General features: G+C 25.5%; 2 protein-coding genes across 5 annotated transcripts; both read right to left on the bottom strand.

Annotated features, from left to right (window-relative positions):
• Nucleotides 1-420: 420 nt before the first annotated feature.
• LOC105258163 (alpha-tocopherol transfer protein-like) lies at nucleotides 421-8,663 on the bottom strand. Of its 4 annotated transcripts, none has more exons than XM_011269262.3 (7): nucleotides 8,484-8,663; nucleotides 5,643-5,965; nucleotides 3,829-3,920; nucleotides 2,917-3,162; nucleotides 2,576-2,770; nucleotides 1,793-1,964; nucleotides 421-745 (listed from the first exon to the last, which is right to left on the bottom strand). In XM_011269262.3, the coding sequence occupies exons 2-7, from the start codon at nucleotides 5,866-5,868 to the stop codon at nucleotides 702-704; spliced, it is 975 nt and encodes a 324-aa protein (XP_011267564.1). In that variant the 5' UTR covers nucleotides 5,869-5,965; nucleotides 8,484-8,663; the 3' UTR covers nucleotides 421-701. The 4 variants fall into 4 exon arrangements, with proteins under 4 accessions (XP_011267564.1, XP_011267565.1, XP_011267563.1 ...); XM_011269263.3 differs by having other exon boundaries at nucleotides 5,643-5,977; XM_011269261.3 differs by having other exon boundaries at nucleotides 5,643-5,980.
• Nucleotides 8,664-14,891: 6,228 nt separating this feature from the next.
• Nucleotides 14,892-21,131, bottom strand: LOC105258164 (alpha-tocopherol transfer protein-like). The gene is made up of 5 exons (XM_011269264.3): nucleotides 20,877-21,131; nucleotides 17,223-17,563; nucleotides 15,550-15,678; nucleotides 15,094-15,328; nucleotides 14,892-14,974 (listed from the first exon to the last, which is right to left on the bottom strand). The coding sequence occupies exons 1-5, from the start codon at nucleotides 20,998-21,000 to the stop codon at nucleotides 14,940-14,942; spliced, it is 864 nt and encodes a 287-aa protein (XP_011267566.2). The 5' UTR covers nucleotides 21,001-21,131; the 3' UTR covers nucleotides 14,892-14,939.
• Between the last annotated feature and the right edge of the window lie 1,506 nt (nucleotides 21,132-22,637).

Below are 22,637 nucleotides of genomic sequence, written 5' to 3' on the forward strand. Positions count from 1 at the left end.
ACTATTTATTTAAAACCGCATACAAATTAATGTACTTAAGTGTATAATTGTGCATTTGGTATATAATTTATGTAATTGGTGTAAAAATAAATTTGTATTAAAAAAGTGTTTTTGACTTGATATTTATGTACATAATAAGTTATGCACATATAAATATTCAAAATATATACACGTATCTATCATTGATGTACTATAATGTATAATATATAGTTATACATTGACAGTCGCAATGAAAAATATTATAACTGTATCTTTGAATATTTATGTGATTATAAAAAAAAATTAGTAATTTTCTCATTTCCTTCACGTAAATTTTATACTTATTTTATTAATATTGTCCAATATTCCATTAAATACACTCAAACAATTTTTGAAAAAAAAAATTTACAAATATATAAGAATACTTAAAAAAATACAGTAATGTAAGTTGCAATACATTTTATTGGTGCTATCAATATATATCAACATGTATTTGCTACTGTTTTTAAATAGCCTGTTTTTTTAATAAATCACCTTCGTTGATAGGCCTTTAGTGTTTTCTTTTGTGCAATTTCTGATGTAACAACTTTAAATTACATTCGCAATTTTCAAAGATAAGATGTCCACGATGCTAGTTTCTTGTTGCAATTCCATATAATTGCTGATCATAATCATAAGAAAAATGATTGCTGATGAACATAACAATCCAATATAAATAGTGATTAGTTTACATTATTATCTGTACTATATCCAGAACGTTGAATAACTAAAACGAAATATAGATTCTGTCAATATAATTCTGTGTACATATAAAATAAAAGAGCTTTAATGAATTTAAATTTAAATTTAATCATAATTTAATACGTAAAACGACGCACATTTTATTTCTATTTATATAAGAATATTTGTTGAGGTTTGCCACGGCCTCATCAGGGTTCATCCACTGTTTTCCATAGTGGATATTAACATTTAATTTATAATTAACAATTTATAATTAACATTTAATTTCTAGATTTTATTTTTTAATTTATACATGAGAAAAATCGTTTGATTGTACCAACAAGACGTATGATTGAAGGTATTTTGGTTAAATCAAACAAGAATTTCTAGTTATCATGATAAGACTCGATTTTTTTTATAATTAGAACGTTTAATAGATTTTACTATAAGGATTTGATTAGTATTTTCTGGTTGGATCTACAAAATTTTTTGTTACATTCATTTCTTTATTTTCTTCTTAACTTAACTCGTATTCAATATTTGCCATGAAATGTATAAAGAACTAGTATTAATATTAAATCCAAAGTATATTTTTTTCTCTTACGAGCAGTAGTGAAGAGAACGCTAGCTCTCTGATTGTGTGTGTTTGAGCTGCATCCTCTTCTTGCATCACTATTTATCAGTTTAATTTTTAACAAACTGAATTTAAAATAATTTATTCAATAATCTGAATTGAATTTATCCAATAATCTTGTTGGATTTCAAAATATTAAACAGACTTTTGAGATTAGATGGAAAAAATTTTAGACGACTTGGTGCTGAGAAGTTTAGTATTGTTAACCAGAAAATTTGGTAAATTTAACAGGAAGAAATTAATCAGATTCATCTGGTAATTCCTACAAGAATTCTGATTCGTCCACTTTCCAACAGACATACTGGTTGAATCTACCAGAATTCTAATTAATGCAACCAGATTTTTTTCTCAGTGCGTATATAGACTGACCTCCTCCCACACACACCCCTATCTTTAACTCAGCAAATTCTCTTGGTATCATCTAAATGTAAATCGTCAGTTGTGTAAAATTATTATTACCTTCGAAAAAGGATTCACAATAACATAAACCTTGCCAAAAATTTACACCAAATTGTCTCTCGGGCATTTCTAATTCACCCCCGTGCCTCTTAAGTAGCGCTTTCTTGTCTATGAAAGTCGTTAAAGACTCCCAGTTTGTTCCGTGGAAACAAATTCTTTTGCGAATCTTTTCCTGCAACAAATATCATTTATTTTTAAATATCAGAGCCAAACGCGGATGGTGATACGTTTAACAGAAAAATTAATGATTATTGTGCACACGAATTTTTCTTGATCAAATCAAGGAAAAATTAAATTTCAAGATCTTCGATATTTTTAATATCTCTTTTAAAGAAATTGTAGGCGAGAAAAATATCAGGTCGATAGTTACTGAATCGGGAATCGAATCCGAATCTTTCGCTTCTCCGGCGACTGCTCTGCTGAGCTATTCAGATCCCTTCGATCCGATACTTCTCATTTTACCTACATATATAAACTTAATGTAAATAAACACCTCTTTACAACCGCGTGATAACGAATTAAGAAGATAGTAAGGCTATCTAACAAGCAAGTTAAAAGCACAAATAAAAATATATATAAATAATATATATAAATACATTATTTGTATTTTCTGTTGGATAGCCTCACTAGTTTCTTAATTCAATAATACTTATTTTTATTTTTTTTCTTATAATTATATATTTTAGATAAATATTTGTGAAAAGTTTTAAATTATTGGAAATTTATTATTTCATATGACTTATATAATAGCGAATTATATTCGGCTGTCAAAAAATTGTGTACCTCTAAAAATGGTTTAAAAATTGCAAATGCCATGTTGAACAGAAAAGATTGTTTTACAATGTGAATATTTTTAAGACGAAGGGGCAAACACTTTTGTGTAAACTCAACCATCATTTTGGCGAAACTCGGAGTAATATACGTTATATGAGACAAAGATAAACCCTCCACGTCTATGATGACGCACGCACCCGCAATCTGAGAAACAAAATAAAACTCAACAGTGTTAAACTATTTTTAATGATTCGTAAATTTATCGATAAATTGAAAGTTAATTTAAAAATTTATCTATAGATGTACAAATCTTTATCTCGAAACAGAAAAGATATTTTTCAATGGCAAACCTGAGTTTTGGGCTCGCCTAGTGACAACAACAAACACAACATCACGCCTTTAAAGAAGTCATTGATTGATACTTCCTTTGGATTCCATCGTTTACCGCCCTCTATTAGTAATATTCTGGTTCCGTCTTTAGCGCGAAACGGCAATGGATAAATCAAATTGGCGCAAAAGGCAATCTTCTCTTTACTAGGCAATAAATGAATAAATATGTGCGGATAGTTTTGACGAAACCGATAAAACCGTTTAATCTATCAAGCAATACGAAAAAATTAAGTAATTTTATGTCAAATATAGAATATGTAATTGATCGTATATATTTTGTACAGTTTCTTTGGCTAACACAGAGATTACTTTTTCTCAGTAAACATGTTGAGGAGGTTAGTATTTAACGTTCTTTGTTAATTTCTAAAATAGAATTCAATAAAATATCGAATTTTAAATCTATTTTTTTAAATGTAAATACACACAAAATTGTTATTAATATTTTAAACTGATTAAAAATTATTTTTTTTATTAGAATTTCCTTCTTTAATTTTTCATGAGCTCCTTATGTCTATTCAATAATTAATTACGTTAAAACTATAACTAGTTTGACATTTTTGCTGAAGAAAAATCAATTTCAATCTCAAATAGCCAGAATTTGTACAAAATTTTAAATTATATATATAGCATTTATAATAATATATAATGTTATAGCATATTTAACTTATATTCAATGTTAATTATATCTATTTATGATAGTATTATATTAATTAATTATTATGTTATTATTATGTTAATTATATCTGTTTATTATATTATAATATTATTTTAAAGTGAAAGAGAGAGAGAGAGAGAGAGAGAGAAAGAGAAAAAGAGAGATGAATTAATGATATTAATAATAACATTTTCATACTAAAAGTGTTCTGACTTACAAGCGAAAAAGCGCTTTTTGGATAATATTTGCATGGTCGCAAGAATGATTTATAAAAATCTTCATCATCAGGTACAATTAGATTAGATTCCCCTAACGAAATAAAAATAAATTTCAATTATTGTTACCGATTAAATGAGTGAGTGAGTGAGTGATTTTTAATAATAATAATAATAAAAACAGTAATAAAATCAATAATTTAGATTACACAAATGTACTGTAAATGTACAGAATATTTTGCATATAATTTATAAAGAGAATAATACGAAAAAATATCGATATCATCTGTAAAACAATCTTAAATTCTTTTAAAAAGAGGCATTAAATGTAAATTTCTATTTCTGTATTTAACATATTCTAATTACTCTGTTAATAAATATCAATTATATATTTCGGCAAAACTTGCACACTCTTCTTTTTATGACGAAAGACAGAGAAACGTTGGAAATTATCAGTGTAAATGCGAGCAACTTTCGTTTTCACTCGATTCACAAGAACGTGATGAAATTGTATATATGTTACGTTTGATACTTTTACCATCGTTAAATACGTTGCGTTATGATTTGTAATTGCGTACAAAAATTGATCTTTGCTCTAGAAGCACTCAATCTAACGTTGAAATCGATGTTAAAAAGAAATGATTGTTATTGCACGATTTAATCGATTTTTTTGTGATAAGTGAACCTGTTTACATACTTGAACTATATTATAAATATAGGAAAATGATATTTTTTCTTTATTAGAGATTATGTAAAAGAGAAAGATTTTCTTGTTCCATTTGTCATCGTGTCTTTTTACGAATCATTTTCTCTCTAAAATTATAGAGTTTAGGAGCATTATTTATTAGAATAACATTTTTTTAATTAAATAATTTAATAAGAAACTTTGCGATATAAATATATTTTCTTTAACAAAAAAAAACACTCTTTCTTTCAATTCTTTCTTTTTATAAAATATATGGAAACCGGTTGAAGAACGAGAATAACGATAGAAAAAGATTCAGAAAGAAAAAACATTACCAAGAATATTGAACAAATTAGTAATTCAATTCGTTGTATTACAAAACTGGTTTCAATCTCAGTTATTAGATTTAAATTGCGATAGTAGCATTTGTCCTTCTTGCTTCGGATTTGAAATCTTGATAGCAGAGAAATGTTTTTTTTATACAGGGTGTCCCAAAAGTCTCGGAACGGTCGAATATTTCATAAACTATGCACTTTAGAAAGAAATGTTTCAGACAAAAGTTGTATGGCTTGAAGAGGGGCCATAAGATGGTGTCATTGGTTTGACCTTAAAAAGTCGTTTGAATTAATTTGCAATTAACAATTACATATTTTTACTTCGAAACAACTATATGTTTTCTTTACACCAATTGATTCCTCTCATTATTTTGTACATAAAAGTATTAAGGTAAAGTAATCGAAAAATAAATATTTTACAAGATATTTTATGGTTTATGTAAAATGATTAAGTACGGGTTATGTAAAATTATTAAGAAATGATTTCAAGTCTCATAACTCGGAAAGTACTTAATGAAAACTAACTTAATTATAGTGTTTTGGAAAGCTCTCAAGATAAGCTATAAGAATATGTAATAAAAAATAGGTAGTTCCATTTAAAAAATTCAAGATGACCTTTCTTAAAAAATTAAACGTGACCTTTAAGTAACTATTCAAGGTTAAATTAATAATACCATCTTATGGCCCCCTTCAAGCCATATAACTTTTGTCTGAAACATTCCTTTCTAAAGTGCATAGTTTATGAAATATTCGACCGGGACTTTTGGAACACCCTGTATAATTGACCTTGTTCTACCTTCAATTAGTTTTTTTAGCTCCGCGCAGCTCTTGGCGATTATTTCCGGCGTCTCCCGCAATTCTTCCTTGGCTTTCTGGATAAACAGCTCGTCCATTTCAATCAACTCAAGTTTAAGTTCGTGTTCACCAAAAAACATCTTCGAACCATTCTCTTGCCATTGTCGGTAAATTTCTTCTTTGCACGGCAGTTTCAAGTCTTCCTTGATAGTTGCGGATGATGCCATTATATCCAACACGACGATATTTATCAGATAATCCGAATTATCATACGCTAATTATAATATTCTGCTGATGCACTATTTTACGCATGTGATGTTAATCCTGCAAAATGCACTTCTACGTAGAAATAAAAGTGACTGTCCGATAAAATTCACAATAAAGGATAAAGAATCGGTCTCGTATATTGTTTTCTGTCGGTCAAGAATGTATATATCCAGCAGAATTTTGTTACTGGATTATGGAATGCGTGACAACGGTGAATGTGCCGACATGTGTGTATTTGTGCGTATAGGAAGAATTTACGTTCAATGCCAACGAAGTGCAATTTATTAAATATATACACGTGTTCGTCCTGAAATTGCGTGCTGCGAGAATCTCGCAACGAGAAAACAGTTAGAGAAGGCTCTGCTAAGGTTTCCAAATATTTATGTAGATTCTAAAGTGAAGGTTTCCAAATCGTCACTTTCTATTAGCTCGATAACAAGAATTTTACTTATAATTTTAAAATAGCACAAAAATTTATATGGACTTTTTTTATTAAGATAGAACACATTTGAAGATTCAGAGCGATTTTATATTCTCTTAATTTTTATGATATAATTTATTAATTAATTTATTAATATAAAGTTTGATATTATTTTCTGAAAAACAATAAAACTTTATGTATGTTTACACATACAATAATTTTGTATCTATTGCTTTGGATATATCGACATTCAGCTTTTCGTTATTATATATTATTATATATTGGGGTATCAATAAAATGAATCGCAAATAACTACTTTAATTATCAGCATTCCAATTAAGTGTTATCTTACCAGACGCATCCGAATTCGTATATGATAAATTCCTTTTAATTCTATAACAGTCGTTGTGCAGTGCGTAATTTTATGATCTATTCATTTGCTTTAATAATTCAATCTTAAGTCATATTACGTGAAAAATATCTTATCTCGTTTATTTCCTGTCACCTTTACTACTAAATGAATTGCCAATCATTTTTAAAAAAATATTAAAGAAATATTTTTTTATATTATATAAGCATTATTTTACATACGAATCCATTTATTATTACATATGGAGAGATCCATTATGAGTTTTTTTTATCTAATTATATTTAGTTATAGGTAAGACTATTACATAAAAGGATAAAAACATGTTTTGCAAGTATACGTTTAATTATGTTCACTTGGAAATTATTAAAACTAATATTATCAAATAATTATATTTTTTTGTCAATTAGTTACACGTACGTATATAATGTTTAAATGATATAATCGTTAAAATGTAGAGCAAAGTTCTATAAGAATAAAAAAAATGAAAAATGATTGAAAATACTGGAGATAATGTATTTTAAATCCGAAAAAATTTAATATTCACTATATCAAATTATTCAAAATTGATTGTAAAAACTGATTCGATTTTAATATAAGACTAATGCAACAGCAATTTAATTAGAAGTTTAGTTGAGAGTTATTTAAGATAATAAATCGAATAATTTCATATTTTAGAGTTAATATTTGCATTTTTACAAAGAAAATAAGACAAATTAATTAAAAATATATTTTTCCTTGAAGGTAAATCTTACGAAACATTTTATATAATTATACAAAATAAATATGTATTTGTGATGTGTTTACGCATATCTGCTTTAATGTAACCTATTTGTTGTTTAGCGTAATCCATTGTTTTACTGAAGTGTGACAGAAAATATAATGAACATTCTACGTTTTTACGGAAAAGAAAAGTTTTAAAGAAATACCGTCATTTTAAATAAAATTTGAAGCATTCTTAAATATCTTTTTCTCTTTTATTATGTACTACTTATGCATACATTATTTTATGTATAAATTAAAAATTTTCTGCAGTTTTTTGTATGGATTACTATCTCATTTTTTAATAGTATGCATCAACTAATAAAATACGCATAAAAGACTACAATACCAACTGTAGATAAAATTTCTCTAGAAAAATATTTATTTTATAAAATATAAATTCAGATAAATTTTAAAGTAACCATAACATCTTTTGTAATTCATTACCAAAAAATTGTAAATTAATATGTATTATAAACATATATATTATACATATTTCCCATAATAAATATGTATTTAGAAAAAATAAGCGTTACTTGGCAAATTATATATATCTTCCATAATAAATATGTATTTATATATTTTCCATAATAAATATGTATTTAGAAAAAATGAGCATCACTTGGTAAATTACATTAAAATGGTAATAAAATAACTACTTTTGCTGTTTACGATGCTTTTATATATTTAAAATATGATAAAACACATCGGTATTTCTTTATTCACTTTTTAAAAAAATGTTTTTAAATGAGAATTTGGAAGTTGTAACTGACCAAAAATAAACCTAAAATTATATAAGTACATGTATTTGTTTATGATATGTCGACAAATGTATACGTGTGTTTACGACATATGCGATTAGAAATAAATTTTATTAGTATCAATTATCGTGAAATATGAATAATTAAATTGATTAAAATTATATCTTAAAGTATGTAAAGTTGCCCTTTCACCAAATCAGTTTTTATATGTATGTTTCTATTTGTCTATATGTCTGTCATCATTAAAATTTTAGTGATACTCACAATCAATCACTGTAGATTAAAGATTGATTAATCCTTCTTTTTCTTTCTTTCTCTTTTTATTTGAATAAATCGTCAGATAATCGCGGGAAATAACAATAAAATATAAAAATTAAAGTGAAAATAGATCACAATATAAAAGGATTGAGCAAATTAGTTCCGTGGTGCTCGCATTGTTGATGAGAACTGTGTCCAGACAGTTCGGTTAGAATGGTTCGCAAGTCATAGGTTCCCCCACTTTTACATGGACGTGACGATGCGAAACGATGGTAGCATAATTTCATATACACTTGAAATTATCTAAATTATGGAAAGTTACAAAGTGTAATCAATATGATCAATATTCTCTAAAAATTTTGATATTAATTAAATTTTTCGTAAAATAAAATTTTGTGTCGGATTAAAGCTTACAAATACAGATTCATAGAAATTCGTGGAACATCTAAACAATTTGTGAAACTGCGTAATATTCACACATATATAAACCTTTTATCCTTGATTCGAACTCAATTCTTGAATTGGAGGACTCTAAAGAAATCAATGAATTCGAGAATTCGAAATGTGTAATCGCATTGTTTGATAATTTGCAACGCTTAAAAGTACAATTATTTGAATAGTACCTTGAAAAAATTTAAGCAAGTATTTATTGCAAATAAGAATAATTTATTTCTTTATTTTCTTACAATACATTGTTTTTTATTTTTAGATTCAAATTGTTGGAATTTATTTATAAATCCAAAAAAACCCAAGTAATTTACAATTTTAATTCAAAATTTATATTATTTTTAATCGACGAAATATTACTATTAATAAATTAATATTACTATTAATAATAATATTATTAGAATTTAAATAACTGAAAGCTAAAAACGTATCATAAATAAAATATATTATAAATAAAAGAAATACTTTTTAGAACGTATTATGAACTTTATTGTATATGAATTACGTATACCTGGCGATATGGAATATTGATGAAGGGATATAATGTAAATACAATGTGAAATAATGAAATATTGATAGAGGTCTAGGTCATTCACGTAATCAGTAACAAACATCATCTTTTTTAATTAAATGTTAACAACTGTCTAGTAAGTAAAAATATATTTTATTTGTATTATAAATGTACAAAAATTCTGCACAAATTAAACACGCAACAATTAAATAATTCTTATAGTTAAGATCGAATAAAGTAACAAATTAACATAACTACATTAACATAGCTATCCAGTCAGAAGTCTAACGTTAGTTCAACATTGATTTCTGATCGGTTGAGAACTCGTTAAATCTAATCGAAAGTCAACTTTTGCGCCATCGCTTATTATTTTGTAATGTTTCATAATGTCTAAAATTACCTAAATTAAGTAATGTAAGCGATTTTTTATTATTACAGGTAACAAATATAATATTATATAAATAGTATTATATGAATAGTAAAAATTATATGTGAAAAATTTTAAATTACAAATTTTAGATATATTATAAGTAATATGTTGAATAACATATTTTGGATATAAGAGTATTTATTTTATTTAACAAGATATTTTTCGAAAATATCGATGTGTCGAAAAAATAAACAATATTAAATACTAGGAATTTGGAATTATTTTACTTCAAACAAAAGAATGAAATAAATTAATTATCTCTAACTCTTAATTTATGATGTAAATTTATTTTATTTTACTTTGAAATGAAATAATTTCAATTTCTTCTGTTTCTAATATTTATTAATATTAATTTCTATTGCTAATGTAAAAATTATAATTACAATTACATAAAGTATTATATTATATTTATTAGAAGTAACATTATTGAACTAAATAATGGATTTTGAACCATTTTTTTTCATATATATGTCGTATCTAAAATCCTTCAATATATATATTTCTTCAATTTATAAAACTTTTTATATAATATATAATTTGCGATGGAAGATAAAATTCTGCTTACATATATATATATATATATATATATATATATATATATATATCTACAGGTATATGTATGAAATTAAACTGTTAATTGCAAATTACATATTTTTTCTCAAAAACAACTACATATTTTCTTTACACCAATCGATTCCTCTCATTATTTTGTACATAAAAGTATTAAAATAAGAGAACAGAAAAATGAATATTTACTTAATACTAGATATTTTATGGTCTATGTAAAATTAAGAAATTATTTCAAGCCTCATAATTTGAAAAGTACTCAATAAAAAAATACTTCATTATAGTGTTTTAAAAAGATCTTGAGATAAGCTACGAGAGTATGTAAAAGTATATAGAGTGTCCCATTTAAAAAGTTGGAGGTGATCTTCACATGATCTTCAGATAACTCTTTAAGGCCAAATCAATGACACCATCTTATGTTCCCCTTCAAGCCATATAACTTTTGTATGAAACATTTTTCTGTATCTCTCTTAGTTTTCCCGATATTCACCTGGGGCGATTAAAATGCCCCACCCTGTATATATAACATAAAATATAAGTAATATGTTTTTTTTATATAATCATTCTTTAAATATTTTTTATTTATTAAAATTAGTAGAATTTTATCTTTAATTTTATTGTGATTATCTAAACAAGATCATGTAAAATAAGTTTCAATTTGCAAAACATTTGGATATAATTAATTGATTAATTCAATATCGAAATTATGTGGAAATTATGTCGAAATGATAGTCAAAGATCATCAGTAATTAATATTATTTTCGATGTGGATTTAATTAGAAAATTTCAATTTTCGATTCGACTTCAACATTTGATTTCTGATATTAATTCGATGTCACATTAATTATATATTTCTGACTGGATACGCGAATTTTTACATAAATAATTATATAAAATTAAATAAAAAATATATATAAATTAAATAAAAGATACTTACTTCTCAATGTTTTACATTTAACAGTTAGTAATAAGTAAGAAAAATGGAATCAATTATTGTAACTATGTGGAAAAAAGACATGTAAATTAAGATTAAAATAACTTTTAATCGGAGAACGGTTAGATAAGAATAACAAATATAATCAAATGTTAGATAAAAATAACAAATACAAACAAAAAAACCGTAAAAGATTGAATATTTAATTGAATAAATATGAGGCAAGTGTCAAAAATTAATTTTTGATATTTCGCATAATATTTACATAAATATAAAAGTTGTGTGCCAACTTGTGAAATTTAAGATTAATGTCTAATGTAAAATTTTGAAACTTTTATTGATAAAATATTGAGATTTTTTTAAAGTGTCTATCGCAATATCAAAATTCATATGAATCTATAAATAGACTAAAATGTCAATGCCGTAGTCATCACATATATATGTAATAGTCTATTGAATATAAATAAGGAAGAGAATAAAAGTGATGAAATTTTTATTTATATTTATATTATATTTATTTATATTTATATGTATATAAAGTAAGTATTTTTTTATTAGATTAATATTACAAAAAGAATTATTAAAACTGTACACACAAATGAAATGATGTATTTGTGTATTTTATTATTAATAATTTATTATTAAGAATTTTTCAAATTAAATTTTTTTGGATTAAACATTTTATGTCTAGATATTTACTTATTCATAATGATTATTTAAAAAATCCAAAGGTCTATTTTTATTAATTAAATTAGTTTTTATTAATTAAATTAGTAAAATTGTTTTATCTGTTATACATTTTTTATCTTCTTGTGTTTAAACTTTCATATTTATTGTATTTATTACTTAGAAACTTCAAAGTATTAAATAAAACTCGAAAACATGATAAACATACAAACGTTACACGTTTTGAAAATGTTTATTCCTTGGAAGTAAAAAACATTAATGATATCATATATATGTTAATATAATATGTAAAATTCAAAAACATTTTTCAATATTTCAGATTTTATCAGATTTAATCAGATTGTGCTGAAACGTCATACAAGAAATCGCGATAACTTTTATAATATTGCTTTTAGTTTTAAATTGTTAACTCTCTATTTAACGTAAATATGCTATTTAGTCGCATTTTGAAAATTATCGCCTAATAATAAATAATAAATTAAATTTATAAATTACTCACCTCAAAGTTTGTTCGATGTCCCTTTTTTGCTTCATGTTTACTACTTCTTCTTTACATATGATTATTCATTACTCTTTGACACACTTATAAGTAATAGCTAATTATAATAAACACAGAAACTAATAAAATTTTTTGAATTATAATCCCACAACATATGGAGTTTTAATCTTTCTGTTCGAGTTTCACTGCACGAATCACATTAAATCTAATTTGAACAAAATGCAACATATAAATATTCAGCGCGGAAATTATGTTATAATACATGTGTTAAATACATTTTGGAACAACAAATCTGCTGTAACCTCAGTATATTGTGGCGTACTAATGTACATTAGTTATACAAATATTTGACCTTCGCGACGTTTAATACAATATTGAAATACGCAGACTCCGTATATCATCGAATTATACTTCGAAAAGTGCTATTATTTTTTAGGTTTATTATAATTAGTTATTAACTGATAAATATGTCGAAACGATCGTATTTAAGTGAATGATGAGTATCGTAAACATGCGCAAAGAAGCAATAAAAGATAAACCATGAAGTGAAAAAAGAGACTCAAAGAAATATCGAGCGATTGCGGAGCAATTTCGAGGTAAGCAATTTATAAATAATTTAACCCTTTGCGTCATGATAGATCGCTCATCGACCTACCTTTTTTTGTAATTTTACATTGTTTTAATTATTTTTTTAACAACAAATATCGAGCTTTTTATTTCTACAATGTCCCTAAAATATTAATAAATATGATTAAAAATATAATTATTAAAAAATATAATTATAAAAAAAATTTAATTATTAATTGTTAATTGCAAAAATAAGATATATAATAAAAACAAATAGTCAAAATTAATACTTTTTCACGAAGAATGAAGAATTTAAAGAATGAAGAAAATAATAAATTTATGAAAGTTTCCGAAAGATAGTAACTTTTAATTCAATTTTTTTTTCAACGTATTTGTTTCATCATTTATTCCCTATACAAATTTATACGCCTATGAAATATGATATATATTCTGCGATGTAATTAATCCCACGAAAGTGCATTTTCAAGTACAAATAACAGATTGCGTTTTTCACAGTCACAATAAATCTTATTTTAAATTGAATGATTTGACGAAAAAGTCTTTGTAATTTTGAAATACTGTTATGACAAAAAATATCTTATACATACTTTGCAATTGAAACGTTCTTCTCTCTTCAGGAATTCATTTTCTATCATTAATTCATTCTAGGATCAGTTTTGAATTAGTCAATTAACTTTATAATATTGAAGAGATTTTAATCTCACATATGACAATATCTTGCACATTTTTTTTTTAATATTCTTGATAGACAAGAATTTTTGATAATCGTGCAAGCACGAGGAAACGCATTATTAAGTCTTGTATATCTTTGTCAATTATTATCATTAATTTTCCATAGAGTTATTACCCATAAAATTATTATAGATTATATAAAATTATTATAGATTCGATTTATGAATAAATAATCTCTTTGGCGTATGCAAAAATGGTAGGGAGGAAGATAAATCGCAATTACTTTACGTGCATAATACTAGATACACACAGCTAATTTACATGATGAAGATTTTGCATTCATTTACATAAACAAATCAGCTATATATTTATTGTCACATCACGCAAGTGTGATTCGCACATATTTTTTCTGCATATATCGGCAATTTTTTCATTTAGAGAAGAATCGCAACAACTTAAGAAATAAATAATATATAAAAGTCTCGAACGTATGCAGCGTGATAAAGATTTATTTTATGTATAACAAATATGTTAATATACGCGTTAATGTATAACTAAAATAATTTTGAATTTACAAATGAATAAATCAATCTTTCTTGTGAATGCAATATGAAGTTAATTTTTTTATAAAAAACCTGTTTTTATAATTAATAGAATTGACGCGAATCGCACCAACATATTTTTATTTAAAAAAATTTCATGTATTATAATTTAGGACATCTTGACATATGACAAATTTTGATATGTTCAATTCTTTTATTTTTCCACATATAGATTTCAAATATGTCTCAATACAATAAGAAGCACTTTCTTCGAATATCAAATAAAATTTATTTTTAAACGTCAATATCTTATATCTTTTAATTTCTTATTATTTATAAAATACAAAATAAAATATTTATTTCAATTTGTGAAATATTATAATACTAATCAATTAAGTCTGAATTATTATTTTTATGTTAGTACATCAAAATGTTTCTACAAATTATCACCATAATATAAAATGTGTACATATGATAGTCTAAACATAAAAATACATCTCACATGTAATATATTACATTTTCCGAAATTAAAAAATTATTTATATTAATATCATTAGGATGATATTGATCTGATAAAAATTTAATTTATTTTTTATCAGTATATCCATATGTGTTCCATTCTGTAAAAAAAAGATAGAGATTAATTATAGTTACATAATTCTTTTCGCATTAACGAAAAGATGCCAGAGCTAAGAGATTTAATAATTCAAATGAACATTTTCTCGTCAATTTTAATCACCTTTAATCTTATCTTCGTAATTTAGTATTGTTGGGTACCAATCGGCGCTAGTGTAATCTATTTCCGGTTGTTCACCGCCATAGTTTTTCGGTAAATGGCTAGCAGGAATGTGAGTGTGAAGAGAGGACATATTGGTACCGTGGAAGAACATGCGTTTTCTCAGTTTTTCTCTAACAAATGGTTTAAACATTGTCCATACCATGTTAAACAGAAATGGTTGTTTTACAAAATGAATCTGAAACAATATCGAATAATTAGGAATATAATATTCATGTAACAAAAATAATTATTATACTCTTGATTAGTCAAGAATAATAATTATATTTCCAAATAAAGAGTACAGACACATAACAATTAAATTTATCGATCACATTTAACTTAATTCGCGCAAAATATAAGAATATAAGATTTTTTTTATACAAAAATAATTTTAGACTTAATATTATTGATATGAACCTCTTTTAAACGCAATGGCATTGCATCTTGAATGAAACCAAGAAGTTTTATGGAAAAGCTTGGTGGCATTCCCTTAACCTGTTTCATGGAGAGACCGTCGAAGTCCATTATAACAACAGTTCCAAATATCTAAAAAAAAAGATAAAGTAATAACTATGACACGACAAAAAATAGACGTTTGACAAAATGATTCTGAAAAAAATTGATTAATATTGATGTATGCTATTGCATTGTGTTTAATTAGAGTGTGATATTATCTTTTTTCATGGATATTAAATTCATATTGAATTATTCATATTATTTATCAACCGATTAAAGTACATAATCATATCTTATTCATGTTTGTACCTTATTTAAGATTAAATTATTTAAGATTAAATTATTTTACTTTAACATTGTTGAGACTTACAAAATGAGAATTACAAAAAAAATTGTTAAAAATTGCTGTTGGAATTTTGGTCCATCTTCAAGATACTTTCCTTCTTATATAATCAAATTTACAATTTTGCTGTTGCATAAGTTACCGCATACACGCGATTCGATGGAATCACCCATGCTTAACAATTTCTACAATTTTATATACATATATATACATATATATATGTGATTTATTTTAATCTTAACAAGCAAATATTTTGAAAAATATGCGAAATACGAAAAAATGTTTCAAACAAAAGTTATATGGTTTTAAAAGAGATATAAGATGGTGTCATTAATTTGATCTTAAATAGTTACTTGAAAGTCACCCTCTATTTTTTAAATGGACCCGCCTATTTTTTATTACATATTCTTGTAGCTTATCTCGAGAGCTTTCCAAAACACTATAATTAAGTTAGATTTTATTAAGTACTTTCCAAGTTATGAGGCTTGAAATTGTTTCTTAATTTTTCATAAACCATAAAATATCTTGTAAAATATTCATTTTTCGATTATCTTACCTTAATACTTTTATATACAAAATAATGAAAGGAATCAATTGGTGTAACGAAAACACAGTTGTTTCGAAAAAAAAAATGTAATTTGCAATTAACAATTACATTTTTTTTTTTTCGAAACAATTATGTGTTTTCTTTACATCAATTGATTCCTCTCATTATTTTGTATATAAAAGTATTAAGGAAAAATAATCGAAAAATGAATATTTTATAAGATATTTTATGGTTTATGTAAAATTAAGAAACGATTTCAAGCCTCATAACTCGGAAAGTACTTAATGAAAACTAACTTAATTATAGTGTTTTGGAAAGCTCTCGAGATAAGCTACAAGAATATGTAATAAAAAATAGGCAGTTCCATTTAAAAAATTGAGAGTGATCTTCACGTGACCTTCAAGTAACTATTTAAAGTCAAATTAATGACACCATGTTATATCTCCTTTAAAATCATATAACTTTTGTCTGAAACATTTTTTCGTATCTCGCATATTTTTCAAAATATTTGTCTGCTAATATTAAAATGAATCATTCTGTATATGTATATTTGTACAGAAATTTATAAATATACAAAGATTGAAAGGAAAATGTCTGATTTAAACACAAATTACTTTTCTTTTTGCTGCATTGCAGTCGATATCTGAACATAATTTTCAATAATTTGGGTATTCAGTCTATATGAAAAATTTTGAACAGTCACGGATTAAAAGCTAGACACGTACTTTATATATTTGTAGATACCTGCGATTCCTGCTCCTGTATGGCTATCAAATGAACTAAATAAAACATTCTCAATATTTGATCACTCGTAACCTTAGACGGATCCCAAGTTTTGCCAGCTTGGACTATCATCACCCTGCGATTTTTATGATCTCTTGTTTTTAAAACGTTAATAACACTGTGATTCACGATGGCATCTCTTTCATCACTCGGCAATAGATCATAGAAGAGAGCTGCATTCTTATGTCTGAAATCCGCGATGCGTTTCATGAGTTCATATGCGCTCTGCGGATAAAACTTGCATGGACGGAGGAAAATCAAGAGAAAATCGTCGTCGGTGCAGTAGTATAGCGTTTTATCCTCTAAAATAAGAGAAAATTTTACATCAGTTGAGCGAAGTTATTAATTTTGACATATGAATAGCTGAAAGATTAAATATTTAACATATAAAGACCTCAAAATTATTTTGTTCATAAAAATCAGTTAGTAAATTTAGACTTTTCAATCTAGACTATAATTTGTAAAATTAACTAAGATCTTGATTTTGAAACTTTGAATCATAAATTGCTCTTTAAAAGAGTCTTTTGTACACATTTTTGCTTTTTGAAGAAAAAACAAGTAAAAAATCAGGTACTAACACTTAAAACACATATTATAATCTGCTCGATACGTTGCTATAAATATTTAATGTTATTTGAATGTAATCTGTGCACGTGAGCAATAGGAATAATCTTATGTATACATATTTTTTTCCAATAATGATTCACTGTGCCAACTATGATCATCCTTCTGATCTAAAAGAATCGTCGGACTTTGCAACATTCTATCATGTGTTATCGAAATCTGCTACTTGATCAAGGTACGTAGTTAATAACATGTCATCATAATCAATAAAAATTACGATATATAGTCATTTTTTAATGACTTTTGAATTATTCAAAAGAATAGATTAAATTTTGCAACTCATTAAAAATAAGATTCTTCTAAAAATATAATATTCGCTAAATTGTAGTCATACAGATGGTTTTTTTGTCAATATTCTTTGTAGCTGTCTTGATAGCAAAAACGTTGACAAATCACTTTGGGGCGATTTCGCGTGCGAGGTCAGGATTCTATTCTTAAAGAAATCGTCTCGGTACTTCTTATTAAGGAAATTGCGAGGGTCACCATTTTTTATTCTACTTGAAGCCAAATAGATGCGCATACCGTGTGTAAGGCAATACAAATGCACAATACCCGGCGACGCAAATGAATGACGAACGACCAAAAACGATTTGCAGAACGTCCAGGAATGATAAATGCGCGCTTGACAAGAGTGCAGATCACGCTATGTATTATATATCTGAGTATTCTATCTCTATTATATATATACTGAGATACAAGATTATTCAATTATTGAATAATGATATTAGCTTATCGTGTAATTATTTATATTTGCCATCAAATTTATCTCGTGATAAGTATATGCATTATGCGCTGAAATGTCCAGCATTTCGGATTTTTATTCTACAATCTTGAGATATTTCGTGTGAAAACAGTAACAAGTGTCAAGCATTCTCAAGTTCAGTAATTCAATAATTTATCGAAAGTTCTAAAGGTTCTTACGCTGCTCTTGAGCAGATACTTATTTGATAGCTACTTGATATTATGTATGTATCTTTTATACTTTATCATATGTGAGGGTCAAGGTGCATACCACTCGAATCGATCGTTGTTATTGTTAATTTTTTTATCTTTGGATAACATTTACGTAAGGTACTTATGGCAAACAAATATTTTTCATCTGTTGCTACGAATTACTTCTCATAGTGTATGTTTTAAGTGTATGTTTAATTATAACTATATTTTTAATATACTTATAAAACCTATTACACATGTCAAACAACTAGTATCTTATATAATTTTCTTAATATTTTATATATATTTTATAATATTTTATAATACTAAAGAAAATAATATAAGATACTAGTTGCTTTACGAATCTAATATCATGTGAATCGATGAAATAAAAATAATAATTATCTTTAAAAATAATTATTATTTTGATCTCATCGATTCATATGATATTGGACCGTAAAACAACTAGTATCTTAAAGATAATTATTATTTTTCGTATAAAACAACTAGTATTTTAAAGATAATTATTATTTTTCGTATCTTTAAAGATAATTATTATTTTTATCTCATCGATTCACAGATGATATTAGACTCGACAATGCTTGAAATCGAGAGCAGTTGAAATTTACTTACAATTAATAGTTTGCAAATAATTATTTTAAGAATTTGTCATGACATGGTTTAAAACTTCAAGAAGTCTTAAAGTTTTCGTCTTAATTTCAGAAAAATAGATAAAAAATATCAAAAAAATAAATCGAATCTGATTTAGTTTTCTGCAGTGAAACGAGAGAAAAGATAAAACGCGGAAAAAACATTATCAAAATGTCATAGGCCATTTCGATTTATTATTTTTCAGTGCATCTATTCAGCAATATTTTATCGAAATGGCTCGTTTTAATTAACTTCAAAGATCATTACATTACATTAGAAAAAAACTCGTATTTTTTTTATATGAATTACTTTTAGTTACGTTTAAAATAATAATAAAAAAATTAATCTTTCGATTGATTCTTTTAATGCAAAATTAATATTTACTGTATAAAAAAAAAACAATATATATATATATATATATATATATATATATATATATATACATAATGTGTGTGTTATGTAAAGAATTTTAATCATGATATAGTACTTATTATAATCAAAAATCCTAAATTTGGCATGATAACAATTAATCAACATATACCATACAAAAAAGAAAAAATGCTTCGTTCAATAATATCAATTTTTCAGATATGTAGAGCCTCTCGAGTTACTGCACTAAATTCTATAATCTTCAAGATAACATATCATTGTTTTTTATAAATGTAAGTCGAGTCATATTTTTTTAGAATTATGTGCACGTAATGAGAATTCTGATTATATCCAGTAAACATATCCTTTCGATCTTTTCAATGCAAATTGAACCATAATCAATTTTATTAAAATAATGATATTCTCAAACAAGTTTTAAAGATCAAAAGACTAACCTTGATAGCTTATCTCTTGTTATGAAGCGGAGCTTTAAATAAGAGGGAGCAGAAATAATATATTATTTACATTGATATTTTATAATTCGTAACATTAAGGATTTTATTTCATTTTCTTAAATTTATATAATTGAGCATCACAGATCACACGATCTTAATTGTAATAATAAATAAAAATAAGTTAATTTAAAGTAAATTTAATAAGTGAAACTTTAATAGGAAAAAGAGAATAGAATATTTTCTCAAAAATAATCATCCCCTGGACAGATTATTTTTTACAATAATACACAATAGAACGAATGTGCGTAATTCTTTTCAGCAAGATTAGAAACATGCGGAAAAATTGAATAATTTTGCAATATTTAAGAAAAAACATATGCAAAAGACAAAGTTTTTTAAAATACATTTATATATCGTCTTTCATGAATTTTTATTAATTCTAAATTTTAGAGAAATTAACATTCGAGGATCTCTGATAAAAGTTTTTGTAAACTTTTATCAGAGATTCTCGAATGTTAATTTCTTTAAAATTTAAAATAAATAAAAATTCATGAAAGACAATTATAAATGTATTTTGACTAACCTTCAATATATTTTCTCAGGGTCTCGATGCCGTTCTTCACATTTTCCTCGGTTTCCCTAAGTTCTTTCTCGGCCAGAGCCCTAGCTTCAGGTCCGGGTGGACCCGTTAATATAGTGAAAGACATCTTCGATCGGTTTTTCTATCTTCTCACTGATCTTGGTTCTTACAAAATAATTCTCTAACTAACTGACTGAGACGAATAAATGTTCCTTCTGTCAGGACAACCGAGATTCATCTGCTGCACCACTACGATAAGAACAAGAGTACCTCTTGCGCCGAGGCAATCTTTGACCGCTCAAAGTCCACAAGTCCGATTTGTATCTTCTATCAGCGAGCATTGGTTCTCCACGCCGATTTCTCGTATATGTGGAGAAAAATTTAATAACTGCCTGAATTCTTACTGATCTGAATTATGCTGAAGCTATGTTTCCGAAATAATATATCTCAGGTAAATTTATCCTCCATTTTTTTGAATTTCATTTATAAGCTTTTCATTTGATGATTTGATTTTCGCAATCTAATCGACATATGTGTAGGTAATATAATTTCTTCGTACTCGAGATGTTTTTTTTTTTATTAAAAGAGATTTCTTATTTTTCAAGTAAAAAAATTACTTTTTATTTTTAGGAAGTCTATATTTTTTAAGTATTTTTGAAATATTTTTGAAATATGTATTTTGGAATGAAATAAAAAAATTATAAAGTTATAATATTTTATAGAAAAAGCGCAAAAAGAAATAAGCATATGCTCGATTTTTTGATACTTGTTTTTTATCGAAGAATAGATGAACTCGTATAAGACTAGATGACTCTCGTATTTCATCAATCTATATCTTGTATATATATCACGTATTTCCAAGTCAGAATATTTTTGAATAAATATTAAGAAGCATGCTCTTACTCTTTGTACAAAATAGATACTATTTCAGTGCTGAAAACTAGAGAAAAACATATGTTGAATAGAAAGGGATCTTATGGCAACAAATTTATTAAAAGTAATTTAACTTGCTATAAGAACAACTGTAGAGAAAATAAAAAATGTAAAAAATCAAGATATTCCAGTCAACTTATTGCACACATGGCTACTGTTAAATTTTTCAGATATTTTAATAACAAATTTATCAAATATAGATTTATTATAAAAATACTTCAAAACAACATGCAAAATCCTGATAATTTTGATTTCGACATTCGTTTCTTTATATCGCTTTTAAATATATTTATATTTTCCATCTATACACCAGGATAAAATAGCTAAGAACTTAACTTAAACCTAAGCTAAGAACCTAACTTATATATTTTCAACGAGAAATATATGTTAATATTATACGAAAGCTATTATCAATTCACAGACAAAAGAATATACAAATGCGAGAGACATCGCTTAGAAAGAAAATTGTACATTCAATTCATTAAAAAAGATTAATAGTTCGTATTGATGTAACTGCTGAGCAGGCATTTTTTTTTTAAAGCAAGTAATTTTTCATAATTGTAAAGGGTAATAAATTAATAATAAGCAGCATAGATTTAATCTTATTTATCTGTAATCTTAAACTTGTGAAACTTTGAACTCATTTTTCGCAAAACTATTTTTTCAAAACGTATTCCAAAAATTGATTTCTGTGATTTCTTAAAAATTAAATAAGCTAGAATTATAATTAAATTAAAATTTTACAGAAACATAAAAATATACTCCTTTTGTCGAAATTATGAATAAATCGATATTTATAAATTCTTTTTTATACAATTACTTAAAAATGTA

Source organism: Camponotus floridanus, unplaced genomic scaffold (genome assembly GCF_003227725.1).
Source record: "Camponotus floridanus strain SB8 unplaced genomic scaffold, Cflo_v7.5 scaffold35, whole genome shotgun sequence".
Classification (NCBI taxonomy): domain Eukaryota; kingdom Metazoa; phylum Arthropoda; class Insecta; order Hymenoptera; family Formicidae; genus Camponotus; species Camponotus floridanus.